The sequence below is a fragment of the Leptonychotes weddellii genome, chromosome 4 (assembly GCF_054177405.1).
Source record: "Leptonychotes weddellii isolate Sample4059 chromosome 4, ASM5417740v2, whole genome shotgun sequence".
In the NCBI taxonomy this organism is placed as follows: domain Eukaryota; kingdom Metazoa; phylum Chordata; class Mammalia; order Carnivora; family Phocidae; genus Leptonychotes; species Leptonychotes weddellii.
The window spans coordinates 168,537,575-168,565,388 of record NC_138372.1 but is presented as its reverse complement, the minus strand read 5'-3'; the positions used below and the strand labels follow the sequence as shown (position 1 = coordinate 168,565,388).

The window sequence follows — 27,814 nt, the reverse complement described above, 5'->3', positions numbered from 1 at the left end:
CCTGTCCAAGTCCGGACTACCCTGTTCACTCTCTTGAAAGTGTCCTTTTCTTTTTTTCCTTAAGATTTTATTATTTGAGAGAGCAAGCGAAAGAGCATGAGTTGAGGGGGAGGGGCAGAGGGAGAAGCAGGCTCCCTGCTGAGCAAGGAGCCTGACGCAGGGCTTGATCCCAGGACCCGGAGATCGTGACCTGAGCCAAAGGCAGACGCTTAACCTACTGAGCCACTCAGGCACCCGGAAAGTGTCTTTTTAAAGTCCATAATCTTAGTAGGCAAATCCACCAATCTTTTCATGGCTAGTGCGTCCATACGGTTTCCTTCTCTACCCTGAGGTCATGAACATGCTCCTCTATGTCAGCTGCTAGAAGCTTGCCTGCTTCATTCATTTATGCTTGTTAGTGCCTTCCCATGTACCTTTCCATCCACTTGGCACTGTGCATGACCTGAGGTGTGGCCAAGCTTCGTGTTTTCCATACGGATGCACGATGTCCCAATGTCATTTGTGGTGACGACTGTCTTTCCCTCAAACCCCTGCTCGGTCATATCACCTCTGTCATAAATCAAGGAAACATAAATGTGTCGATCTTTCTGGGGTATTCATTCCACTGGCCTCTGGGCCCCCTTGGGGAGATACCGCCCCACACACTCCTCAATCCCACCAGGGACTGGGATGCTTTGAGGCTGGGCTTCAGGCTGGCTCCTTAACACTCGGGTAACCCTTGGAGTCTGGAGCCACCACTAACGGGTTTACCAGGACTCCCCTTCTCAGCAGGTCCTGGCTGGTTTTGTCCTTCTTGCCCCTCGGTGCTGGCCAAAGCTCTGCTCAGTTCCTCGCTTCTCAGAGACCACTTCCAGAGTTGGCAGACAATCCACAGGAGAAAGGGGCTCCACCGTTCTTCATGGTGGTTTGTCTGGCCCTTCTAGATGTTCTCAGAGTTATCTAGCCCATCATGACAGGAGGCCCAGAGTCCAGTCAATGTTAATGTACAGGAAACCGAATTAGGTCTAAAAATACTCATTTATCCAGACACCACGATGAAAACTGTCTCAGTCTGTGGTGTTAGAGTTAACAAGGAGCCTTGACTGGAGGAATCTGGTCCGTCTCCAGTGGGGCGAGGTCCAACCGGGCTCTGTCCTCCTTCACGCTCAGTCTGTCACTTTGCAGCGTCTTCGGGACGATCAGTGAAGAGATAACACTGTCCTCTCCACCGGGAAACAGCTTTGCCACCCAGCTGCCATACGGCCACCTGGAACCGGTGAGCTGGGGGACAGCCGTGTAGTGAGAACCATGAAGGGGACAGGGGAGCACATCCATGGTGCTCACCATCGCTCACCTCACACTCTGATGAGCCGAAGCAAAGTGCCCGGACCATAAGGTTCTTTAGTGCCCAGAATGACATCCTTTGTTTTCCAACTCGGTGAGCCCCGCGAGCAACCCTCCCGCCGCAATTCTTTACAAGTCAGACTTAAAGAAAAGCATCCTCGTTCCTGCTTAGACCTGCGGCAGCACCCATTCCTGTCCGACCTTCGTTCTGCCGCAGCCTGTGGGGAGCCAGGAGGTCCGCGTCCGGGAAGACGGCCGCACAGCCGTGCCTGATGAAGAGGACCCGTGTGGTCACGTGTTCGGACGAGCAAATGCACTGACAATTCCTAAGACGAGATCCTGGGTGCAATCGCTTAGGACAGCAGCGTGGATTCAGTGCCCCCAGAGGAAAGGGTGTGAGTGCAAGCACTTTCTAAACTGTAGAGTGCTGTGCAACGTGAGGAACAGCTGGGTTGGAGCAGAGTCTCCATGGAGTGTCCACCCCATATCAGTCCCCGCGGGCTCCCCCAGCTCAGGCCTCCACGATGTGGGGTCTCTGCGGCCTCCAGGCTCTGGTCTTCATGGTGTGGTGTCTCCGTGGGCTCCCCAGCTCTGGCCTCCACGATGCAGGGTCTCTGTGGCCTCCAGGTTCTGGTCTTCATGATGCGGGGGTCTCCGCAGGCTCCCCAGCTCTGGCCTCCACGATGCGGGGGTCTCTGTGGGCTCCCCAACTCTGGCCTCCACGATGCAGAGGTCTCCGTGGCCTCCAGGCTCTGATCTTCACGATGCAGGGGTCTCCACGGGCTCCCCAGCTCTGGCCTCCATGATGCGGGGGCCTCCGCGGCCTCCAGGTTCTGATCTTCCTGATGTGGGATCTCCGCGGGCTCCCCCAGCTCTGGTCTTCACAATGTGGGGGTCTCTGCGGCCACCCCCCCACCCCCCAGCTCCGGCCTCCACGATGCAGGGGTCTCCGCGGGCTCCCCAGCTCTGGCCTCCAAGATGCGGGGTCTCTGCAGCCTCCAGGCTCTGGTCTTCACGATGCGGGGGTCTTCGCGGGCTCCCCAGCTCCAGCCTCCACGATGCGGGGTCTCCACGGGCTCCCGGGCTCTGGTCTTCACAAGGTGGAGTCCATGAGCGGCTACCCAGCTTCATCTCCTCACTGAGGGCTTCACCTCAACAAGTAGAAATCTGCCTGGTCCCCACTCATCCTACCACAAGTCCTGTCCCCCTTCACTTCGGGGCTGACCTTAAACACAAACCCCGTGTCCCCAGAGTGTTGAAAAGAGCAGCAATAAGCAAGCCGCTTGCCTCACCTGGCGTGTACAACAACACGTCCACGGCGTGTGGGAAAGTCTCTCCCGCTGAAGGATTTATCTTGTGCTTCAGGGTTTCCGAGGTTGTCTTTGGAACCGTCGAGGGCACTGAAATGCAAGCACTCTGTTAGTCTCCCCCAGCCTGGGCACTCCGCGCTCTGCAGGAGCTTCGTACACTTGACACCAGACGTTAGAGTAAGGCTTCCCCCTCCGGGCAGCCTCCCTCCCTTGCTCTGTGTGCGGACCGCCGGCGAGACCGGGACGCCGCTCACGTCCCAGCTGGGAACTGTGTGAGCTGACCTCTGTCTGCACTCAGCCATCACCGATTACCCACCAAAGACAAGACCTAAAACGTTTCTCAGTGACTAAATAGTCTCAAGACAAAACCAAGACAACTAGCCCGAGAGCAGTCTCAGCCTGGGCGCCATGGACATCTCAGGCCATAGGTGTGGCTGCTCTGGGGACCGACCTGTGCACCGCGGGACAGTCAGCAGCATCCCGGCCTCACCAGGAGATGCCGGTAGCGCCCCACACAATCACAGGGGTCTCCAGCATCCCCAAATGCCTTCCTGCCGGGATGGGGTGCGGAACTTCATAGAGATTAATTTTTAGACCTCCCATCATGAGTGGACTCCAGGCTACTAACCGAAGCCTGGGCTTACTGCCTTTACCTCATTAAGCTGTGCTCACCAGCGAGCAGTTCTTGTGGGTGACAAGGCGTCAGGGACACCGAGCCTAGACAACCTGCCTTCACCATATGGAACAGGGTGGACGACAATTAAGAGTGAGCTGGCAGGTGTTGGCGACCACCAAGGTGACGGTGTGCCTCGTTCATAAAGGAGTCGGAAGGCTTTTGCAGAAACTCTTGACGAAGGGGAGGCCTGAGCTTGGACTGAGATAAACAGCTGAACTGCAGTGTTGGATTTTGTTCCTAATGAAAAAATAACAAGCAACCCACGTCTATTTCCAGGACTGTTGACAAGAGCTCCTCCCAGTCGGCTGGTGTTGTGGTGACCAGAGCATCCTGCCCGCTCCCAGGAAAGGGGGCTCTGGGGCAGGGGGCTTCCGGGACACATGGGGGGTCTGGGAAAGGGGGCTCCGGGGTGGGGATTCCGGGACACATGGGGGGTCTGGGAAAGGGGGCTCCAGGGCGGGGGTGTCCGGGACACATGGGGGGTCTGGGACCAGGGAGCATCTGGGGCCTCATAGTCAGTGACAGACGTGGGAAAGAGCAACATGTGCCAAAGCGAATGAACACTTAACCAAGGTTCGTTTTTTCTAGATCTGGAAAAACATTTTAAAAACCAGAATCTCCAGCTATGCACCCAGGAGCTATGACAACATCCCCAAACAAAACCTGTCCACGAAGTGTTCACAGCAGCATTATTTGCAACAACCAAATGGTGCAAACAACCCAAACGGTCAGCTGACGACGGATGAACACAGTGGTCCATCCGCACGGTGGAATATTATTCAGCCACAGGACGGAGTGACACGGGACACCTGCTTCAGGGACGGACTCTGAAAGCACTGTGCTAAATGAAAGAAGGACACATGCTGTAGGATCCGTGTATATGAAATGCCCAGAACAGGCAAATCCAGAGAGAGAGAGTGGATCAGTGGTTGCCTGGGGGCTGGGGGTGGCTCCTAAGTGTACAGGGTCTCTTTCTGGGGCGATGAAGATGCTCTAAAGTTCACTCTGCTGGGGCGCCTGGGTAGCTCAGTCAGTTAAGTGTCTGCCTTCGGCTCAGGTCATGATCACAGGGTTCCTGGATCAAGCCCCGTGTCGGGCTCCTCGCTCAACGAGGAGTCTGCTTCTCCCCCTCTCTCTGCCGCTCCCCCGGCTCCTGTTCTCTCCCTCTCTCTCTGTCAAATAAATAAAAATAAAATCTTTAAAAAAAATAAAGTTCACTCTGCTGATGCTGCACAAGTCCGTGAATACGCCAAAACCATGGAATTGTAGACCCTCCCTGAGTATGGTGTGTAAATTCCATCTCAGTAAAGCTGTGATTTAAAAAACAGTGCATACAAACAGGACCACAGATGGTCTTTAAAACACCCCTACGTGGTTCGCCTGTTTCATGAACTTGATGTTGTTGGTGGACCTAGCACAGGGCGGCCGTGGCGCGGAGTGATCGTAGCAACAAGCAGTCCTCTGTATTCTCTCCTTTATAAAGCAAATCATAAAGCCGTTGGCTTTAGATCATTTAAAAGTTGAAATAAAACAGAGGTATCTAAAATGATACATAAAGTTATTCTTACCCATTTGCTGTTTCCTAGACTTGAAAAATCCACCCCCTGCCAAATAAAAATAGCCCACCGCCAACCTCTCTCTGAATGGCTTCCAGAATGTGAGAGCCAGATTCAGATCTACATGCAGGTGATCAGAGAATTCCTATCTGGGGAAACCGACCACATCAAGGGGAAGAAAAGATCCGTGCACCCGGGGGCCTCCGCTCAGGCTCCACTTGACACACCGACCACGCACACAGCTCTCTGGTGGGCGCATTCCCCACGGCTGAGCGCTGGTGACCTTGCCAGGGGCTCCACGAGCCACTCAACAGCCGTCCACAAATCCCTATTCCACGTAACCAGCTGGAGATCTGCTGCTGGCAACTGGGAATCCTGACAAACGACACCCAGCGTTTGTGGGACGTCACTCAGACCTCAAGCAGGAAGTCCCTCCATGGGCGTCGGTACGCACAGAGCGCCCGGGAACGGGCGAGCAGAAGGACGTGTGCTACTCAAACATAAACGTGTAAAAGTGTAAAAGGAACAAAGTGAGAAATTCGGGATTCGGAAAAAAGTGATGTCAACCGGGTAAAAGTACGGAAGCCACGTTCGGGACCACGGCTGTCGAATGCGTGCTGCGCTTACTTTCGCTCTTCATCTTATCGAAGTAAGACAGCTTGGAAGCGGCGTAGACGGCACCAGACGACTGCAGCGTGCCGACCACGGCGTCCATCAGCAAGACGTGCGTCAGCGCCTGCTGGACGTACTGAGGGTCCTGCGGGAGAAAGGCGCTCATTTCAACAAGTCCGTAAAGCGCCTGCGAGACTTCGGGACGTTACATCAAACCACACCTTTGAAGAGGCGTGTTTTTTCAAGGCAACTCGGTTTACGTTTGGAGCTGATGTCATATGACTACTTTTGTCCATCTTAGTGAAGACAAACACCGCTCATTTATACACACGCTGGCAAACGTGTTCTGCAAAGGGCCAGGCAGCTAATAATACTCGGGGCTCCGTGGGCCTTGGGATCTCTGTGGCAACCACTCGGCTCTGTGGCCGGGCTCGAAAACAGCCAGAGGTGGTCCGTGGCCCGCGGGCTCCAGTTTGTACTGTTGTGCAAAATACAGCAGCAGGCATAAATCAGATGGCTGGTCTGAAAGTCACGGAGTACTGGGGCCCTGGAAAGGACCTGGTCCCCCTCCCTTCTCCAGATAGAAAGACTCCCTCCGTAGCCATGGTCTAGGCCCCCCAGGGCCTGGCGACTCCCTCACGAAGGCCAGTGCTCCCACCACGCGCAGTCTGTTCTTTCTAGTGTTCGCCCCTGTGGCAGTGGCTACCTCCCCCACCTTTCCTCTGATGACTGTGGGCTGTGCACCCCTCTGCGGCTCCTGACCTGCCCCGTGTGTGAGTCCCCATCCGTGCTCTGCGCATTGGGTTGTGGGCTTTCCGGCCTTATCTGCCATTTAGACAGTACAGACCTCTCGCCCCACCGGTGCCCCGTCCGGGCCTCTGTCCATGGTGCCCTTCACGCCCATGCAATCCTCACTCTGTGTACTCAAAGCTACTGTGGCCCAAAGCAAGTGAAAGCACACAAATCCCTAGGCTGTAAAGTCTATCGGAGGACGTGCCCCCTGCCAGAATCCTAGTCCTGGGAGGTAGAAGAGGAGACGCCTGGAGCAGGGTGTGCCCGGGAGACCCAACTCAGACCTCAGAGGCCAGCCCCAGTCCTTCCACAGTGTCCCCAGATGCCACTGGCCATGCACTGGGCCATGTAAACCACGGCATCTCCAGGGCCTCTGGAGGAACCTCGTCTAACCCGACTCGTGCTCACGGGACCACGCCCGAGCCCCCAAGATGAGCCGTGAGTTGGAATGAGCAGCCACCCGCGTCCCCCAGACCTTGTGGTCGTCAGCCAGCTTCTTCCCGGCCCACATCTCCTTCACCATCAGGTGCCACAGGTCACACTCCGTCTTCAGATTAGCTTCAAACACTTCTTTCTTGGATGCCATTTTAATTTTTAAAGTGGGTATTCTCAGAAGCAGAAACGCTACAGTGGTACTTCTCACTTCCTGCGGAGGCAGAAAAAGAAGAAGCAGGTCAGAGAGATGCCCCGTGGCAGGAACTCGGGGGTCAGGGAGGGAAGGTGGCTCAGCAGCCGGTGCCTGAGTATGAAGGCAGGCCCCGGACCGAGGGTGCAGAGTGGGGGCTGGCCGGGGTGCGGTGCAGGGAGCCCCAGGCAGAGCACGGCCCTGGGCGGGAGGAGAGGGACGGCCCGAGAGAGGGGCCTCCGTGCGACCCTGCTGTCAGACACTGGTCCCAGGGGGTCGGGGACCCAGGCCCGTGTCCGAGGACTCACGGGCCTTCCTGGCCGACCACAGGCATGACCGGTTAGCACATCCGCACAAAGGCGCTCGTCCGCAGGGTTCAAACAGGGTTCATTCCTCTGCCTCCGGAAATGCTTCTCTTTCTTTGGAATTCCGGGAGGCAGTCTGTGGAAGCAGGTATGGGGGGGGACTAGAGGACGGGGGGGGACCCACGGGCCAGCGTTCACCGCGGCTGCAGTACCTTCCTGCCTCTCCCGTCTCCAGGAGTATTCAGAGCTGGATTAACACATCCAACACGCCTCTCGAAATAAATATAACGCTTGAGATGAAGCCACAGCTGAGTGTCCTCAGTGGGGAAGACAACCCCTTTACACTCGAAGGGGCACCTCAAGTTAGCAAACAGCACAATCCAGCAGCTGCGCTCTTACCTCTATGTTCCTGAAGGTGGAAATCTCCACGTAGCCTGGTCTCCCTTCCGTCAGGAGGAACAGGCGCTTCTGGGTCATGGCGATCTTGCCCACGCCGCGATTCGTTTTGACGGAGCTCGACAGCTTATAAACACACTCGTTCTTATCCAGATGCTCCATCACCGACAAAGGCAGACTGACCTCCTGGGCCTCTGCTTCTGCCTCCTTCCAGCAGTTGTAGAAATCTTTGAATGTTTCTGGGTCAATCTGTTTCTGGTGTCCTTGGTTTTGTAGAGAAAAGAGATTTCTTAGAGCCACATACACAGCCCTTGCGCGGGAGAAGACGCGGTGCGCTGTCCACACAGGCCAGCAGGTGGCGCCAGCACCCACGTCTCCCACCCCAGCTGTCTGCCCAGGATGGGCACCCAAACCACGGGGTAGGGGCTGCCCTGTGACCTGAGCCCAGCAGCCACGGTAACTCTCGGGACACTCTTTTTACGGTGGCAAAGCCCTGGGTCACCACTAGACCTGGCGGCAGGCATCGTGGGGCCATGAGGGGAGCTAGCCCTCAGATGAAGCTAATGCTAAAGAGACCAGACCCTTGGTGACCCTCCTCCATCACTGGATCAAGCTTTGCCTGAAGCTAACCCTATCTCAGTATTCTTTGGTTACGTGAGCAAATAAGTCTTATTTGTAACCAAGATGAACTTGAAACAGCAACGTTTCTAAATGCCCGACAGTCATGGGCTCTGAGTTAGAGAGAGACCCAAGTCTGAAGCCCCGCTTTCCTGGTTAGCGGTGGGACTTCAAGCAAGCTGTATAACGGACCCGCTTGCTCATCCGTACAGCGGAAATGGGACCACCCCACTCCCACTCCACCTGACTGCCAAGAAGTCCTGCCCATCCTGACGCCCACGTTTCCCTGTGTCTGTGGCTGCAGTGGCCGGGTTCCGCCTCTGCTCCGCATTCCTCGGTCACGCGGCGGCCCCTCCCGTCCTGCACAAACGCCCACACGGCCTCCCAGCTGCTGCAGCCGGCGCCCGGAATGCCCTGAGAAACAAGTAGGCGCCCCCTCCCGTTCAAACACTTCAGGGCTCCTCCTCTACACCAGGCCCCAAATCCTCCAGGACTGGGCCCCTGGGCCCTTTCACACTCCCACGTTCCAGTCACACCGAGTATATCCCAAAACAGGCCCATGTCAGGTGCCTCTGCACACACTGGCCGAGGGTGCTCGGACCAGAAAACTCCTATGCATCCTACGCAAGACCCAGATAAAACAGCTCACGTGCTCCCTTCCCTGAAGCTGCACACGCATTTCACTCACGTACCACTCCCCACAACACGGGGTCCCACTCAATCCTCCCACCCCCTCAGGAGGCAGGCACCGTTAGGCTGTTCACAAATCGGGAAACCGAGGCACGGGGAGGAAAGCCGTTGCTGGCACGCTAAGTGTGGAGCCGGGCCCGGCTGTGTGTGTGGGTGGCTCTGCCTTCCTGCTGAGGCGGCTGGGAGAGCAGGAGCCGTGTCCTCCCCAGCCAACCCCACTGGAGGCCAGATCGGAGAAGGACAAAAGACACGGGAAAGCTCCAGGGCAGCTGCGTCCCTGCTCGGGCTCTGTAACACAGTGTCAGGGGGATAGTCCCCTGGGGACTTGGATATCATGGCCACCAGAGTCTGGCCCAATTGGGCCGTCCCTGCAGGCCTTGGCCACCACACCCTCCGGGGCCACCACGGGACTGGATGGTGCAAGCCTGCGGCCACCGCGCACATCCATGAGCTCCCCGCAGGCCTGCTGCACACACCGGGCCTGCCACGCTCCACCACGGCTCCCGCACGCGCCCACGCAGACAGGTCACGTACGCTTCACCTGTCCCCAGTTCCACCCAGAAACGCCGGCCGTTCCCTCCCGTACCCCATCACCCGCGGTGCAGGCGGCGGCTCTGGAATCCCAGGCTCGCGCACGCATCCACCTCCCTGCCTTGCAGCCCCTCGGAATTACTGGTCCTGCAGTGTCAACATCGGACTTTGAAACGTCTATAAAAACGTGTAATGACAAAACAGTGACAGGAATCTCCTAAATAAAATCTCAGGTGTGTTCTTAGACCACAGCCGTTCATTCCAAGGTGGTAACATTCATCTTTGACTTAACAGAGCTTTTCTAACACGCGGCCATTAGGCCGAAACATCCATCTGGTGCCGCCCTACAGCGGCTCACACATCCCAGAGTCGGGACCATTAACGGATGTATTTTGCAATGTGAATGGACCCAAAGTGACAACCAGGCCGTCGATGGCCCATCAGCGTGGGCCATGTCTGCCAGTGCCCTCCCAGGCGTCCTCCGTGTCCCTGCTAGCATAAGTCTGGGAATGCTGGACACTGTCCACGCGTCCAGCCATTAAACCATGCTTCCCAGGCAGCTACATGCTGTGGGACACGCTTCTGGCCACAGGAGTGGGGACAGACCCTCCTCTTCCTGCTGGGAGAACAGCGCCGCCCGGGGCCATCGGCGTCTCGGGCCGTGAAACAACACGGCCACGCTCGGGGAGCCTGGTGACGTCCAGGGCCAGCCAGGCACAGCCTGGACATCTCGTTCCCCGAGAACAATACCACCAGTGGCTGAATCCACCGTATCTCAGGCCTCGCCGCTGGACTGGCTGGCCCCGGTGTAAAGGGAAGGGGCAGGGTCCCGCGAGTCATGGGGGCCTGTGCTCCCCCTTCCCGGCAGCCCCAGCACTGCTGCCCAGGGCTCTCTGCAAGCACCTGTCTCCTCTCGGACCCAGCTCATCCTCCCAAGCTGTCTGCCCCACGAGTGCCTCCTGGGCGCCCGACGAGATGCGCTCCACTGCGCCCTGCCCGGGCCAACACGGTGTCGCTTCTCCGTGGCATCTGCAGAGCACCACACGGGGAGGTGACCAGCGAGGGCCGGGCTGGCCTGCACCTTGGTCAGGCCAAGTGCCTGGGGCCAGCGAACAGGCGATCGGCTCCTCCTCCTGGCGGGGGCAGCCGGATGCATCTACGTAAAGAGTGTTGCGTGGCCCAGCCCGCCCACGGAGCCACGGACGAGACCAGGGAGAGAGGCCTGCGTTCGGCAAAGGACAGCCCGTGCAGAGGACACGAGGCGCTCCCACACGCCCTAAGGAAAAGGCGAACATGCTGGTGTAGAAATGGACAGACGACACCAGAGCAGCTCCGAGCGGACGCTCGTCACACTGGCCCAGCACCCGGGACGGACAATGCCCAGCGCTGCCCGGCGGCGGCGGCGGCGGGACATGGGCGTGTCCCGGGCCGTGCAGCCGCCGAGGGCAAGGAGGCAGCTCGCCGTCAGGATGGCAGTACCCACGTCCAGACTGGGCCTCTTGGCTCGAGTCCCAGGGAGACCCGTGCACAACCACGTAGGGCAGCAGGTGCGTGAAACCCGCCACGTCGTATTTGGGAAAGTAGGACGCCCGGACGCCACCCGATGGCCACACACAGGTGCGCCATGCTGGCCCCCGCCACCCCAGCGTCGCAAGAGCCGCTGGAGAAACCAGGCGCACGCGCATCAGCACGGAAAGCTGCAGGACAGCGACGAGCCTGACGCGGCAGGACGCACGGCCATTTAAAACCGCGTCCAGTAAACACGTGAACGCACGGTCGAGGGGCAGGCTCCAGTTGGGGACGGTGGCCCTTGGCGGGGGCAGAAAGCTCCCAAACGAGCCAGGCAGTGGCAGTAAATGCGGGACAAGGCGGCACTCCTGTCTGCGCCGTCAGGTCGTGTGAAGCGTTCCCGCCGCCGGGGGGATGGCGCAGCGAGCGGGGGCCCCGGGACAGGAGCCAGCCTGCCGCGGCTTCGGGCTCTCGGGTCACACTCCCCTAGACCCTGGGCGGCCCCTCAGCCCCCCGTCCTGTAACTGCCCGCGTCGGACAGGGCCTCCCCCCACGGGGGCTCGCGGCACGGTTCGTGGACTCGTCCCCACGTGGTTACGTCCCGCCATCCGGGCCACGGCCGGCCTCTCACCTACGGTTAGCGCCTCAAACAGTCGGTGTATGATGCTGGTGTCCTTCACGATGCCCGACTCCTGAACCCTCTTCACGAAATCGTCCAGCTGCATGTGCTTCTTGGGCAGCTCAAAGTTCTTCACGCGGTCGTCCGGCTTGGGGGCCTCTCCGGGCTTGTCCACCACCTCGCTGATGAGCCGCCGCAGCTCGGGCACCCGCTCGGCCTGGGCGCGCTGGGGGACCGACAGGGACCCCACCGTCCTCCGAACGAGATCAGCGGGGAAGATCCTGATGTCTGTTTTGTACAGACTCTGGAAGTCCAGGAGGGCGTCCAGCAGCTGCCCGTGCATCAAGTGCACGGCCCCGCGGAGGTAGAAGTACCGCGCCAGGAGCACGGAGCTGTCGGGCGCCAGAAGGCTCATGGCCTTGCTCAGCAGGGCGACGCAGTCGGAGTAGTAGGCCTGCACGCACTGGCCCACCAGGGGGAAGTGGATCTCCGGGATCTTGAACGTGTACGTCGGCTTCGGGGTCACACTCAGAACTAGAGCCGAGAGAAAACATGTTCACAGTCAGCAGACCCGAAAAACAGACCTGGGTCCCCGTCATCTCGTCTGGGTTAACGTTTCTGGGCCCTGGGTGCAACGTCAAGCGAGAGCCTTTATGCCTCTTCCAGAAAGCTCCACGTGCTCCTGAGCTGAATGGGGGCCCCCCCCACTCTGCTTCCATGGCACCCTGAGAATACGGAATAATTTTATTTGCTAAGACTCTAGCGCTAAATGGAAACACCTGGTAGTGAGTCTTCCCGGGAGGGTTAAGCTGATGACCTAAGCCCAGATGCGCCCTCTCTGTGAGACGCCCATGGCCATCAACCCTGTCGTATAGACGTGCAAACTGAGGCTTCGTGCGTCCCAGGTGCCCAGCTACTAAATGCCAGAGCCAACCTAATCCAGGTGTCTCACACCGATTCCTTCCACAAATGTCACCGAAGTGCCTCTCAGGTGGCCCCAGGGGACCAGGACCAGGCCAGTCCTGTAGGTAGGCCACGCACCCCACGGAGGTGGCGTCTTTGCCACGAAGCCTGGGGGAGAGGGAGGAGCCTGGGAGGGGAAGGGGGGCTCCAGCTGAAGGTTCAGGCGGCAGAGAGGGCAGAGCGCCTTCCCACAGCGGAGTGAGCACAGCCAGGGGTGAAAAGCATCACTGGGTTTTACAGAAGAACTATAGGCCCAGAGAGGTGAATCACCTGCCCAGGGTCACACAGCCAGGGGGCCACCGTGAGGGGCCTCAGACCCAGCAGGCGCCTCCAGAACGTGTGCTCTGTCATTGAGGACTTTTCTCTTGGACGCACGGCCCCTCCTGAGGCCGGCTGGGTGCGCCCCTCACTCAGACTGCCGCTCTGCTCTGCACGGTCGTCAGGAGGCACCGAGGCAGCGGCCACAGGGCCCCCGGCTCACGGCGCCTGGCCTCACCCGTTCCTCCTGGCCGCTGTGGATGAAACCACATGGAGGGGGCCCTGAGGGTAAATACCCGAGGCACACGTGGCTCGTTTGCTGCAGCTCACGCAGAAAGGAGACAAGGGCTTGCACACGTGCACACGTGTTCTAGAGCACTTTACACGCCAAGGAAACTCCCGGCTGACATTCGGAGCTGTGCACACAGGCCTGCCTCCCCGACGGAGCTGCTGCCGTCACGGCACCCACGGGCCCTTGCTGTCCCTCCGCCTGCCACCTGCCACTGGGGTGGCCTGGCCTCGCCATTCCCTCCGTGTCTGCTGAAACGTGGCTGCCACACCCGAGCCCCCGTCACCACCCCTGACGCCGCTTCCTTTGTGCGGGGACACCGCACACCCCATCGCTTCGTGTTTATCTGCTTCTGGTCTGGCCTCCTCCCGGGAGCGCAGCTCCGCGAGGGCTGGGACACCGGGCCCTTCGTACCCCAGGATCTAGAGCGAGCGTGGCGCCTGCTGGGGCCTGACAGTGTCGTGTCCGTCAGACGCGGATAGGCGTCAACGTGTGTTTTATATGTACACGCAGACACACCCAGGCCAAACCCCCACCCCCTTGCCCTGAGCAGACCCCGGCTGTGGCAGTGGCCTGCTGCATCGGAGCCCAGCGGCGGGGGCAGCGCCCGGACAGGGGCCGGTCTATTACCTACGCCGCTGCTGCTGCATTCCGAGGCGTCCACTTTGCGAAGCGACGAGTTCCGGGCCGGCAGCTCGGGAATGGTGATGTCCTGCAGGTTGGGCATGCTGACCACCATCCTCCGGTGCGTGACGTGCAGGGGTGAGGATTTCCGTGAGGCCATCTTCTCAATGGTCGGTCTTCTTGGACTTGCCAGCATCCCGTTAAATCTGGGGTCAGGAAAAAGCAACACCTTTTAGAAGCAAGAACGACTGCAGAATACGTCTCAACGCCTGAGCCTCTTCTCCCATGCGATACCCGGTGCCCGCCATTCCCGCGTGCCAGTGGAAAACAGCGGGAGCACCGTGTCGGAGTCTCCGCGGTGTAGCCAGAGGCTGGAGAACAGACCGCACCCCCGAAGGGACACACATAAACAAAGTCTGTCGGGAACAGTGTGGGAAGAGCTGGAACAGCACGGGAGGCAGTGGCGATGCGGCGGGAGAGGGAAGGCGGACGGCAGTGGATGGCAGGGCGTACACGCTACGCTCGGTGTCCCGCCCCCAAGAGAAACGCGCAGGGACGAGCCCAACGTGTTGCACGTTTCTGAATGTGAGATTTTCTGGTCGGATGCGTCATTCATCCACCCAAATAAACCCATGCTACTCGAGCGTCTGGTCCCCATTGCAGACAGCACCTGTCCTCTTCGGATTGCAGGTGGAGGTCCATCTGGGCGAAGGCGTCCATCCTTCCACTAAGCCGGGCTTTAAGGAAAGAGTGAAACATGTAGGTATCCGACACCTGAAACAGACCACGGAAGGCCAGTTACCGCCGCGCTCCTGGCCTTCGCTGTGCCGCCAGGCGCCTGCAGCGGCTACCCGGCCCCTTCCCCGCTGGCCGCGGCCTCTCCCCGACCCTCAGCTGCTTGGACACAAGTTCCCAAGCGGCAGCTGTCTTCACTGACCCCACCCTGCCACGCTAGCCTCCAGATCCTCCCCAGGCCACCACGAAGGACCGGCCAGTCTGTGTCTGAAAAACCACCGAACGTTCAAAAGCTCAACCACCTTCCCCTCATGACGGCAAGAACCACGGTGCCCTGTGGCCTGTGATTCCAGATCTCCGGGGACCACAGCCCCCTCCTCACAGCAGGTGCACGGTCTGGCACGCACCCGTGGCTCCCATGACCCAGCTGCTGGTCTCTCGCTGGACAAGGTGACCCTCCAGCAGCCGGTGCTTGTCCCCACCCTGCTCCCTGCTGTGGTCCAGCAGCCTGCAGGGGACAAGGCCCAGGGGACACCACCCAGCCTGGCGACAGGAGGGCTGCAGGGGCGCAGGGCCCACAAGGAAGGTGTGGAAACCCCATGTACAAAACGCCCGCAGAAGAATGAAGGCAGGAGCGGACACGCAGCGGGATGGGAGGTGGCAGCCTGGCTCCTGGGGACCGCTGGAGTACTCTCCACGAGCCAGCAGAGCACGGAGGCCGATGGCAGGGAGCTCGGCCCAGGCGCCTGTCACAGCTGTGACCCGGCTGCGAACGGGGCTCCCGGCTTTGCTCTGGCCCCTCGTGCGCCCCTGTGGCTTCTCCCTGTGCTCCTCCGTAGTGCCTTTCGTGGCAGGGTCTCCTGTGGGCAGCATCAGGCCCGCAGGCCAGGCTCTGTGCCCCGGGGAGTATGTACAGAGGGGGCGGACGGCCGGGGCACCCACGAACGGGGGGAGCGTGGAGTCTGCCAGCAAATGTCAGGGAGCAGGCATGAGGGCATGGGTGGTGCCCGGAGAGAGGTAGAGGCTGCTGGCCGGCCGACGTGAACGACTGCTGTGTGGACCTCAGCCATGAGGGGAGCCGCGGCTCACACACCCCTCTGGCCATCAGCTGGACAGGACGCCACTGAGAGAGGCCACCCGAAAAGCATGAGAACAGCCCTAAAGGACCCAGAAGATCGGCGCCGGCTGCACCACCTGCCAGCACGAAACCCCAGACATGACTCCTCATAACAGACAAGAACGGAAGTGTCCCACAGGCTTGTGAGCGGGTGGACAGAGCCACCGCCACCTCCCGCACCGGATGGAAAGGCCCCGCGGCCGCGCCTGGCACGGGAGCCATCCGGGCTGATGGAGAGGCCCCGACCCGGACCGAGGAGGTGGCTCCCAGGCACGCACGTCTGTCAGAATTTATCGCCCGCTACACTGAAAATGGGTGCATTTCATAACAGGTAAATTATACTCTGAAAAGTGGATCAAAAAACAGGGGGCCAAAGGGACCAAAGGAACCATGTGGAAACAAACTTTCTGGAAACGTTAATACTTCCTAAAATATTAACAGATGCTGAAAAAATGTACTTTGAACAACGCTGCAAATACAGAAACGCATGCAGGACAGAATACGCACACGCGCACACCAGCCCCACTCGCTCCTCACCTGTCTATAAAACTGCTGGTCCCCCGGAGCCCTGGTTTTGAGAAACTCCTCACTATTAAACACTCTGTGTTCGTAATTTAGGTGGTTCTTCACCTCCCTGATGAAGAGAAAGACGGTCTAAGTGTGGAGCTATTTTTAAATACGTGAGAGAGTCATGACGATTTAGCGACACAGGAAAGACGAGAAGGCCAGCCTTTGCAAAAGCTGCGGCCCACGGGAAGGGGACTCCGACCCCGGGAGGGTTGGGTTTGGGCGTGGTCTGCTCCATCTCCTCGGTGACACAAGCACGGCCTTTCCCTCCCAGGGGGACCGTCACGGCCCTCTTCCCTTTCCAGCCCCTACTTCCTCCTGCAGATGACACACAAAGCGGACTCGAGGGGGTGACCCCGTAGGTCGGGCAGACTCTGACCATGAACCCATATGATCTGCCACAGCGGAAGTACAGTCTACACGTGGGATCAACGAGCCCACGGGCCACATTCCACGTGTCAGACATTCAACGCTTTCCTTCCGTTGTCGGGAAAAGTTATCTAAGGGACATAAAGTTTGATCCTTTGTATTCATAGTCTCTGCTTTTTTACGAATTCATCAAGCTTATAAGGTTTAAAAAAAAAAAACAACCCAACCTTGCTCGTGAAAGATTTCATTTCAAAAGAGCAAAATGAAAAGAACCTATTTGTGTCCACACCAATTATACTGCTTTAAGCAGGGATAACACAACCCGTCTACAGTACACAGTCCCATTTTTTTTTCCTGATAAGTTATTTATTCTATGGAAATATATACATTTGAAGAACACAGCCACTGGATAATCACAAAGGCTCTGGTCTAAATCCTGCAGGACGGTGGCACCCACGGGAATGAGGACAAAGAGGAAGGCTCTCTAACGGGGACAGATCCTGAGTGCTGCTGCCTGGGGGGTGGGCTTCATTCCCGCAGTGACCCGAGTGTCCCCACCCTGGGCTGGCCCCGAGCTCTCAACTGGCGCGATACCCCACAGGCGGTCGGGGGCTGGAGGGGCAAGGATTTCAGCCGCGTCACTCGGGGTCGAGCCACCGCGGCCAAGGAAATGGTCTCCAGTACCTGAAGATGCTGAAGAGCAGGTGCAGGGCCACCTGCTGCACCTGGCAGTTGAGTTTCTGCTGCCAGGCCCGCCTGCGGGCGCGCCCCTCGTTCAGGTCCGTGCTGGCGCCCAGGTGTGCGAGGTCCAGCTCGTAGTGCAGCTGGAGGCTCTGGACCCTGGAAAAGAGAGACAGACGCTGACCACAGCTCACGCCGTGTGCCGGGACTGCTGTTCACGGGCGGGGAGAAAGCTCTCCCAGGTGCGTGAACACTCCGGACGCTTGGAAGACCCATCAGGAACTTCTGGCCTGGGTCACTAAAAATACATCCCTGGAGAGTCCACTCACCGCTCCATGCTAACAGCTCATCGGTGCTGAACCTGCAAAAGCCTCCACTGTGGACCGTGCACGTTTTCACCCAAACCGAATCCGTCCCTCCCCCGGGCTCCGCCTGGAGAGATCATGCACTCCCCACCCCAGGAAGGACAAGGGGTTTCCAGCGCAGGCTGCCTCGTGGCCGGCAGCTTCCCACCACCACGCCCTGCCTGGGAGAATCGGATGCACCCAACGCCCTGTGTGTCAGGGCTCTCGGCTGCCCGGCGGAACCCTGTGTCCGTATACCGTGCACTGGCATTTGGCCACCCCGGCCTCCCCAGCACGATCAAGGCCGCAGCTTTGGAAACCAACCAGCAAGCGTGCGGTTTACGTGCAGAAGACACACACCCAACACACACCCATCCCAGCCGTGTTTCCTGAGCACCCGCTGCATGCCTGATGCCATCTGGGTGTGGGCTGCATGGTGACCAAAGGCGAAGCTCCCGGGTGGGGCCTATGTTCAAGTGGGAAGAAACAGAAAAACAGAAGAATGCACCCCAAATAGGAGGTCGTGGGGGTGGGGGAGGGGAGGAGGGGATCAGAGAGCAGGACAGCTGGAAAAGAGCCTGGCTGGTGGCTGGAGGGGCCTCTCGAGGACCTCGGACCTGAAAGGTGAAAAGCCAGACACACACAAACGGCCCTGAGCAGGTAGGGAGCACCCAGCTGCCAGAGGTCCCACAGGAGCCGTGGCGGGTGGGGGAGGCGGGCTGAGACCAGGTCTGAGTGGTCGGCGGAGCCGGGGTGGGCCGGGGAGCGCTCTGGATTTGCCCCGCGTGTGACAAGAAGCCACTGCTGGAGACAGGTGTCCCAGCCCGGCCGACCCCAGCTGACCTGTTGGGTACCTGCCACCTGGAAGGATCGTGAGCTGGCCACGCACCCGCAGCACAGGGGCGCCGCGGGGAAGGAATCCGTACGGAGCCATGGTGGCGGCCTCCCCCCCCCGAGCTCTGTGCAGGGACGACCCCTCTGCTGGAGGAGAAGGCTGTCCCTCCTACCTGAGCGCTCTGAGACAGTCTGCCCGGGAGGGCTGGGGTCCCTGTCCTGCCCCCGGGAGGTGGGGTCGGCAGGGGGGACACCGTGAACACACAGTCAGATGCAGGTGAGGATGACGGGGGACGGAGAGGGTGAGTGGGATCGGGGCGTCTCGGGGAAGAGCGCTGCCTCCTGTCCTGCCTGCCCCACCAGAGGGCCCGTGTGGACACCCCAGCACTCCAGGACCCCCGGGGACGCTGCCCACCACTGCCCGGTGCAGCCTCAGAGCCTCCACAGATGGGCCACGACCACACGCGGGTCAGCTCACGTGGTCGAGATGGGAGGAGGCACCACATCCCATCCATGTGGGGTCCAGCCAAGCAGAGACGCAAGCCGCTGTGCATGTTCTAGAATCCTGACAATGCCACACAGGCAAGCGCGAGACCCCCCTCCCCCTGGGGATGCGCCACCAAGCGCACGCTTGAGAAGCACCAAACGCTAGCGCCCGCCGGCGCTAAAATGTCAGACTCTGAGAGTCGGCAGAAAGCGGCTTTTGCTCACCAAAAAGTGAACAATTACAAATGTAGGTTCGCACAGGGAGACACTCCACCAGCACACCCTGCTCAGGTCCCCTGCACACACCCAGCAGCCGGCCATGACCGGGGATGCCACGGTGCTGCCCTGTCCTGGATGGCCAGACGCCCCGACCACGGGACGCACCATCGTCCTGGCAGATGGCAACGAGAGCTCCTTCACCCTCCCCAGAAGCAGCTCCGGAAGTCCTCGACCCCCACGACAGGCCGCAAGGCCTAACCTGGCCCTTCTGGGAAGCAGCTGCTGCTTGCAGGCCAAGGACGTGGGCAGCAGAGCTGGAAAAACCATACGAGCGATGAGCAAGGCAGGAGGCCGTAAGAGCGCTCCTGGGGGCTGGGGTGAAGACAGGAAGACCTCTCGCTCGGGGGTGGGGTGCCCACCTCTGCGCTGCAGGGCAGGGCAACACACAAATCCTGCCCTGCGGGGGGAGCGGCGTCCCACGGGTCTGAATACGTGTCTCATGTGGGGGTGGAGGGGGAGGAAGGGAAGAGGAGGAGGAGAGAAGGGAGGAAGGAGGGAGGGAAGGGGGCAGGCAGGAGGGGAAGGAACCTCAAAGGTCCCAGGCAGACCACAGGGTCACAGAGAGAGGGTGGGAGGTTCCCTGAGGAATGATGAGACCATCATCTGACTCGGTGGGGCCGTAATTACTATGTAGACAAGATCAGAGTAAGGACTAATGACTTTCACTTTAAAACATTCACGAATAATTTCCAAACTATAAAGACAGAAAGGGTGGCTCTGGAACGTACATGGAAGAGCTACTCAAGACACTCAGAGCCGGCAAGTACAGAGTGGAACAGGGACGTCCCCAAGCACACACGACTCCCACCTCTACCTCTGAATGAAGGTCTGTGCCGCGAGCAGGGGGACGTCCGGGACATCGACGTCCTCGTCATTAGAGCAGGTGACGCTCCCGTTATCGATATTGATCAGAATTAGACCATCAGCTTCCTGTAAGTTTGAAGAGATTGATGTAAGAACCTGAATTTGTAGACATCTTTGAAAACACAAAAACACACTTTGCGTTCCCTGAGGTAGCGTCGCTATTGATTAAATCACCATACTTAACACGTACACAGCGCCTTATACTGTCCCTACCAAAAAATGTAGGATATGCTGTGAGTCATGTCAACAAGCCAGATTTGGTCAAATCCATCCCAGGCTGAGTCAGGGTTCCATAGTGTCATCTGGCTTCCCCTGCCCTGGTATAAACACTCTGTGGGCCACTTCAGGGAACCTGGAGGGAACATGCCAGAACTGGAGTGTGGGCTGGGCCCCGGCTCAGTGAGCACACACACTTAGGATGTCTGAACTATGTGCCCGGGTTCCTTATAAAGCCTGATGTGTAACGAGATACACAGACACTGAGTCACGCTCTGGAGTCCCGCATCCAGCAGCCCCAGGAATGTGGCGGCCCCGGGCTCTCAGAAGGCCGCCGCTCCCCCTTTGGGCCCAGCTCTGAATGCCTGTTCCAGGTGGCACATGAAGCGAGCACACGCCGTCTCCCAGTGCACTGACTGGGCACTGACTGGGCAAGGTGAGCATTCTCGCACATGCATGCTACACGACTGTGTCCAAGGCCCCAGCCCTACAGAGGAAAACGTCCAAACCCAACCCACGCTCTTCAGCCTGCTGCCTGTCCTGAAATCTCCCAGAACATGTAATCCCTGTGCGGGCCTCCTTCGTGACTGTGGACGGGAGCTGTCAGGTGGATGTGCCCACAAACGCTCCCCGGGGAAGGGCCTGAAACAAGATGGTTTTTTCCCTAATGACTAAGACAAGACACACATTTTCAACTTCAGAGCATGGCCCTATTTCTTCCTCATTTGCAAGGCAGACTGGGAGACATTTTCCGTTCCTTCCATGAAGGTCTGAACGGCCTTTCCCCAAAGTGTGTTTGTCGCTTGGTGAGTCACTGGCTTTGGCAAGAACTCGGCGAGAACCTGGCTCCTCCCCGGGAGCGGCCGGGCCGAACAGGGCACCGGGCACCTTCCCGGGATTTGCTCTGAAACGCTCCAGGCCCCCGTGCAAAGGTGCTCCAGTGTCAGTCGCTGGGGAAACGCGCATCAGATCCGCCGTGAGACGCCGCGTCCCCCTTGCCTCGACGGCCAGAAGGACACACGGGGCCGGCGCTGGCAAGGCGGCAGAGGATCGCAGCCCCACACTGCTGGCGGGAATGCGCTCACAGCCCGGCCTCCCCTCCAGCAGCTAGACGGCTAGCGTCTGCGGCGGGTGCGTACCCGCGCGGGGGAGAGCACACGCTGCACGGAAGCTCGCGCGCACACGAGGGCTCGCAGCTGCGCGGGCACAACAGTCAAAAGTCGAAACAACTCTAACGTCCATCGACCGATGAACGGACAAACGAACTGTGGCACGTTTGCACAATGGGATCCTATTCAGCAGCAAGAACCACGACTACGTGGATGGACGGCATGGACGACCCTAGAGCACGCTGTGCTGAGCGAAGGAAGCCACTAACGGCCAGCTACGGGCCTCAAACCATGCGTGTGGAACGGGCGAATCCACGGACACAGAAGCGGGTGGGGGTGGCCAGGGCGGGCGGAGGACAGCGTGGGGCGACGCTGAGGCACACGGGGCTTCTCTGTGGGTGCCGAAAACGTCGGAAATTAGTTGGCACAACTCTGTCAAGTGACTAAGAGCCACTGAATTGCACATTTTAATCAGGCAAACTTCGTGGTATTTTATGTGAATAAAGGTGTTTTAGAAAGCCAAACCTGCTCTGCCTGCTGACAATATCACAGTATTACCAATCCACGTTAGCTCACCATCTAAATGTACATTATTAAGCACTTACTGTATGCCAAATGCTGTACTATTGGCCCTTTTGGTCCCCCCCACGATAATGGGGCCCGCACACTTACTGCTGTTAGAGGATCTTTGTTCCCTTCCGTGCCCGCGGCTCTTGGTCGCACCGCTTTGAGGAACAAAGAGGTGACCAGATGGAGTGGTGGGCAGCAGGGCGAAGTTTATTGAGCGATAGTACAAAGTTGCCCGAGAGGGTTGCCATTTCGGCATTCAAATCCCGGGGTTTTTTATAAGCTCTTCTGAGAAACTATCTTGAGCATCCTGAGTGTGGGCCCCTGTGGACTGGGCGCTAAGGTGTGCCAATCAGGGCTTTGACCATGCCCCCATCTACCTATCGGGTTATCGTTCCCGTGTTGATGGTCTTTCGGGCTGACATCTGGAGACTAACTGCCTCAACTTGTGACAGTGGTTAATTGTTTTGTTTCCAGATGTTTTGCAAAAGTCACTCCTGCAGAGGCCATTAGCACGCTGTCGTGGTCTCGTCTAAGGTGTAAAGCAGGATGCTAGTGTGGTTTTGTCTTAGTTGTCCCGGCGTTTTTGCCTTCTTGTCGGGGACCCTGACCCTGATGACCTAAGTGTCCAATTAACCTCTGTCTTTTCGACTAGGACACAAGAGGGCTGAACGCTCTGCCGAAGGTCAAGCACAGTGTGTAAACGGTCACTGCGTGCAGCAAGGCCCACGCACCCACTGACGCTGTGAGTGACACGCAGCGTGGCCAGGCATCTTCTCGCAGGAGGGCCCACAGCATTACTGAACAGCAGAAGCTGAACCACACAGAGAAACACAGATCTGGAGCAGGGACACCAGCCGCTGCGGGCTGCCGAGCCCCTGCCACGTGCCGGCAGGTGCGGGGTGGTCCCCACTCAGAGCCTGGCCCAGGAGGACATGCCCGCTTCAGAGGCAAGGAGGCTGAGGCTCGGCAAGGGCTGGGACCGCACTCGAGGCCGCAAAGCGAGAAAGGGGCCACAGCCGGGCCAGAGAGCGGGCTCCATCAGCGTCGACGCCCGCACTCTCCTCGCTGGAGCTGCGGGAAGCCGCGGACCCCCGGGAATTTAAGCGGACTGGCAGGTGACACGGGGTCCCGGCGCCCAGGACCCCACGGCCTTGAACACGCCCGGAGGACCGCAGGGGGATGGCGCAGACGCGCGAGAGCACCCTGCGTGTGTGGCACCCAGGGCACGAGCCGCGGGGACGGGAGTGACCGCATTCTCCCTGGCCTGGGCACACGGCCCTCCCTGCGGGGCCCTTTGGAAGCCATTCCCCGCCGGTCCCCGCAGGGGTCACAAGGATCCGACATTCTCTAGCAAACGGTCGAGGCCTAACCTTGCTGACTTCTTCCAAGTGGTCGAGGTGACAGCCCATGAGGAAGGACGTTGGCGCCATGACGAAGTCCAGCATCTGGTGCGACAGGACGGGCACAAAGGTGTGCTGCCACTGCAAGGGGTGCAGGTAGGCCAGGAAGCACTCGGCAACCAGGGGCAGCAGGGCCCAGTTGGAGGAGAAGAACACGACCCGCTGCTCCGTCAGGAGGCACGTTAGGATCTGGGGGGGACCAACAACACCGCGTGCACTGAATACACGTGTGATCGCGCCGCTAAAACCACAAGGGCTGACATCTGCCAAGACGAAAGCCCCTTTAGCCCCCCAAAAGCACCACTTGTGAACAGCATACACAGTCCTGAACGTCTGCTTGAAGCCAAAGAGCAACCATTCCCAGTGCGTTCTGGAACACGCGTGCCTTGGCATTGCCCTCCAGACGACGACCGCTTAGATGCCCCACTAAGCCAACCAGCAGGGACGCCCCGGGTGCAGAGGGACGCATACCTGCAGCACCTTCTCGGGCCTGAAGCACAGCAAGGGCAGGTGAAGGTCCAAGTCGATGAGCGGGCTCTCAGGGTCCGCACGGGAGGGAAACACGATCTGTAGCGGCTTCATGTTAAATATCTGTGACGACCAAGTTCCGTCATTAGTTCAGAGAGCCGCTCCCAGCAGAGGCCGAAATGCACTGAGACTCTCAGTTTAGTCTCCAGGGGTGTCTGCGTTAGGATACGTGTTTGAAGACTCACACTGTCACTGCGTATGTCACAGAACAAAACAGTCTAGAGACACACGGAACCGCTGAGAAAGGCCCATACATGGATCAAGTACTGAATGTCTTTTTCAGCCAATCTTCCCTAAACTCTCTAATTCATTAGCAAACCGCTCATCGGCAAAGATTAACCGACGCCCGGACATGTGTCCAAATCAGCACAGGTTCCAAGTCAAGCATGATCAGGTGAATCTTAGCTAGAACACTTACTGCATATTACGAATTCTCTTAGCATTTTCAACATAATTGTCAAAGCTCCTTAAAGACATGGACTTCAAGAAATCGCTGAGAAAGACTTTATTTCTCCAAATGACAGTATTTCAAAATAACATTTCAATTTGAATTCAGTATCTGCAGAATGCCCTTTCTGGATGGAGGGGGACGGTATGGGCCTTGCAGCTCGATGGCAAGTTCGCTCCTGACCGTGGGGTCAGCCTCGTGGGGGGGCACCCAGGAGTGCCCCCGGAGCCCCGGGGGTCATCGGAATGGAGTGACCCGAGTGTGAGCAGTGCCAGGCCGAAAGCACAGAGAGAAGATTCTCGAATCGGAGACAGAGAAGCTCCCGCCAGGAAGAGTGTGGAAGGAGGACACACGGAGAGACGTAGAGCACTGGCTAGGGAAGAAGGTTCCAGAACAAATGTTCGCCATCCACACCTCCTCACACCCATGTCACCACAGCTCTGTGTGAACACTCGTGCAGAGAACCTGAGGACAAGGGAAGACTTCTTTCTGCAAGTGTCCTCTGACGGCACCGTCTTGTCACCCACAGGTCTGCAGAAGCAAGACACGTCAGAAACAAGGCAGACGTGCTGTGTGGACGATAACATCCTCTTTATTTAAAACAAAACAAGGTAGAGCAGAGTTACGTGCTCCCAGTGATGATGAACTACGAAAAATTGTAAAGTTTATATTTCAAAAAATAAACGTGTCAACCGGCTTCCCAACTACAGATAAAAACTAAATACAAATGCCAGTCATTCTATGATGCTGTTGGGCCCCTGGGACATGTCCACTGCAGCGCGTGAGACCCACACCCTCTGAGCTGGGCTCCGCTGTCCCCCCACCACCTTATCGTGAAGAAACTGAGGAGCGAGAGAGATTTTGGGGAAACACTTTCCAAATTTCAGCTTGACTGTAGCCCCAGGCAAACAACAGGTTCCCCACACAAAGCAACACAGGAAGTGAGTCAGGTAGAGAGAGAAGGAAAATGCCCATTTCGCGTGCACACCCAATAACTTGGCCCGTGCTCTGAAAGCACATAAAATCAGACCCGCTTGTGGGCAGAGAAGCGGCAGAGCGGGCCCAGGGGCGCGGGGTGTCTTTGCTGCCCTCGGGCCGGTGGTCCAGGCGCTGTCCACCAAAAGGGCACGGAGCCAGGCTGGGCCGAGGCTGGGTGCCGCCTCCCCTGTCACAGACCGGAGGTGACCCACCCAGCACCCACGCACTTGACTCTCAGGAATCACGGTTCCCGAGCACTAGCTACAAGCCTCTCCATCGACATTCATTTGCAGTGGGTTCTGGAAATTCCTGCTGAATTGGCTCCTGGGTTAGAGGAGAACCTTGGCTCGCGTTTCTCCAAAACAAGAAACAGCCACGGGGCTCAACACTACCAAAGATGGGTCAGGGCCACGTATCAACGGGGGCCCCAGAGCTGGTGAGGCTGCCAGGGAGGATCACAGCGGCAAGCCTGAGCCAGGCTCAGCTCGTTCGGACGAACACGCAAGAACCAAGACGCAGACCCCACTCTGAGAACACGACAGGCTGAGCCTGAAACACGACGCATCCGTTCATTCATTCGCTCAACAGCGGGCGCGGTAACAGCGCCGAGCATGCAGCTCTGCACGGGCCCTCTTCCTCATGCCGCTCGGAGGCCGATGGAGAAAACAAAACACACACGTGCGCGAGCCCCAACCGCAGACTGTGCTGGGCTCCACAGGAAGGGAGCGGGGCACAGAGCGGCGGGGTGGGAGGTCACACGGAGGCTGTCCCGAAGAACCTGACCTCCAGGAACAGCACGTGCGAGGGGCAGCCCCTGCGAGGGATGGAGACCCAGTGTGGCTGGACAACAGTGAGCGAGGGGGTGAGGCTGCACACAGCGCAGACGACACAGGGGCCAGGGATGTAGGACTGGCTGCAGGTACACAACGAGAAGCCATCGTGGGGTTTTAAGCACAAAAGGGGAGTCCAATGGATAGATGGTAAGTCCCTGCAGCCACTATGCAAAGGATGAACTGAATGAAGTGTCAAGAAAGGACGTGGACAGACCAGTGGCTCCCCAAGTCACACAGTGGGAGAAGCCGGTGGCCCCACATGAGGGGCTGGCCGTGGCCAACTGGAGGCAAACGCTGGGAGCTGGCTGGTCAGGGGTGAGTGATGGATGGAATGCAGGGGTGAAGAGAAGAGGTGTCAGGAACGACCCCCAGGAAACTCTCTCACAGGGGTGGGTAAAAGTCGGAGAACCAAATATGAATTAATCCAAGATTCCAAGGTACAGAAAACTGGTACAGATGTGGTTCGTGCATTACTCATGCTCGAAGGCAGAACATAATACGTAGGGTTAACCCTCAAACTGTCCTGAACTCGGTTTTGTTCACTGCTTAGCCGGTCCTCAGGGAATACTTGTTGAGTGAATAGAGCAAGAACAGAAACTTTGATGACTTCAGTGTACCATAAAAAACCACCAATTATCCACGTAATAAAGATGACGGCCTTGCACAAAACAAGTACCCAATAAATGTCCCTACAAAGGTTTCTGGGAGCGGAACCAAGGTACTCAGGCAACCTTGTCTGCCTCTGGGCCTGGAATGCATCTGGCAGGATTCCCCCCACCCCCACCCCACACACTGTAGGGTGGTATTAAAAATATACATTTTTAAGTTCATAATCACATGTCTCCAGCGAAATAAAATTAATTTTTCAACTGTGAATAATAATCAATATATAGAGAACCGAGATCTCTATGTCTAATCTTCCAGAAAGGACTGAGTGAAATAGAGTCGACATTTATGACCGGCTTCGAGACGCTAATTTGGCAGGTGCCTGTTTGAGAATGAGGAAGCGCCCGGTGGTTGCGTCAGTCTGGAAAATGCTGAGCCAGACAGGTGTCGTCACGGCTCGGCCATCTTGGCCCGTTACGCAGCAAAGAGGGAACGCGGGAGGCCTTTCTGCAACTGTCCTTAGCCTGAAACCCTTGCGTGGTGAAAGAGCCAACAACATCTCAGGACAAGCGTGCCAGGGAATCCAGATCCCCGGAAACGCTTGGCCACTCATTCAACAGCACTGGGAAAAACCAAAAAATAGGAAGCCAGGTACTTTACTTTTCATTAATCACCCTGGACAGGAGAAAACATGAACCGATGTAATACAGTACCCAATATTCCAGACAAATAAACCAAAGGAACATTTGTAATTTGAGTAAATTCTGTATGTTTTTTGCACAGCAAGTAACGAACCGATGTGTTAAGCACTAAGGGGACCCATCACAGGCTCCACACCGCATATCACAGGCCACCAGGCAAACTCATCTTTAGAAATGGCGTAATAAGATGATTCTGTAAGGAACTTGAGAAGCATAATTTAAACACACTGGAACATAAGAAACAGTTTAAAACATTAAAACCATTGTCGTCATAGGACTTTTACTATTCACAAAGAAAAGACAAAATTTCAGATTTAATTACCAAGTGAAGCGGTCCAGGCGGCGGGCTAGGTATTAAAGACAGTTTTGCAGCAAAATCTTTTATGTGATTGTCAACTTCAAAATCTTTACAGAGCTTCAGGTGAGTCAACAAACTAAAATAAAAAAAAAAAA

The 27,814-nt window shown here is 57.9% G+C and overlaps 1 protein-coding gene across 7 annotated transcripts in view; it reads right to left on the bottom strand.

Annotated features, from left to right (window-relative positions):
- Positions 1–2,517: 2,517 nt before the first annotated feature.
- Positions 2,518–27,814, bottom strand: part of DENND3 (DENN domain containing 3) — a 38,885-nt gene continuing 13,588 nt past the window's right edge. For 6 of the 7 annotated variants that reach the window (XM_081816615.1, XM_081816616.1, XM_081816618.1 and 3 more), the window contains exons 5-17: positions 27,684–27,795; positions 23,739–23,858; positions 23,238–23,456; positions 19,923–20,038; positions 17,169–17,324; positions 16,086–16,182; positions 14,367–14,470; positions 13,703–13,902; positions 11,575–12,096; positions 7,599–7,858; positions 6,745–6,915; positions 5,493–5,622; positions 2,518–2,723 (exon numbers count right to left, since the gene is read on the bottom strand). In XM_081816615.1, coding sequence (XP_081672741.1) covers positions 2,533–2,723; positions 5,493–5,622; positions 6,745–6,915; positions 7,599–7,858; positions 11,575–12,096; positions 13,703–13,902; positions 14,367–14,470; positions 16,086–16,182; positions 17,169–17,324; positions 19,923–20,038; positions 23,238–23,456; positions 23,739–23,858; positions 27,684–27,795 — 2,398 coding nt within the window. In that variant the 3' untranslated portion in view covers positions 2,518–2,532. The remainder of the gene's footprint in view (positions 2,724–5,492; positions 5,623–6,744; positions 6,916–7,598; positions 7,859–11,574; positions 12,097–13,702; positions 13,903–14,366; positions 14,471–16,085; positions 16,183–17,168; positions 17,325–19,922; positions 20,039–23,237; positions 23,457–23,738; positions 23,859–27,683; positions 27,796–27,814) is intronic. The other variant, XM_081816621.1, reaches the window with a different exon arrangement.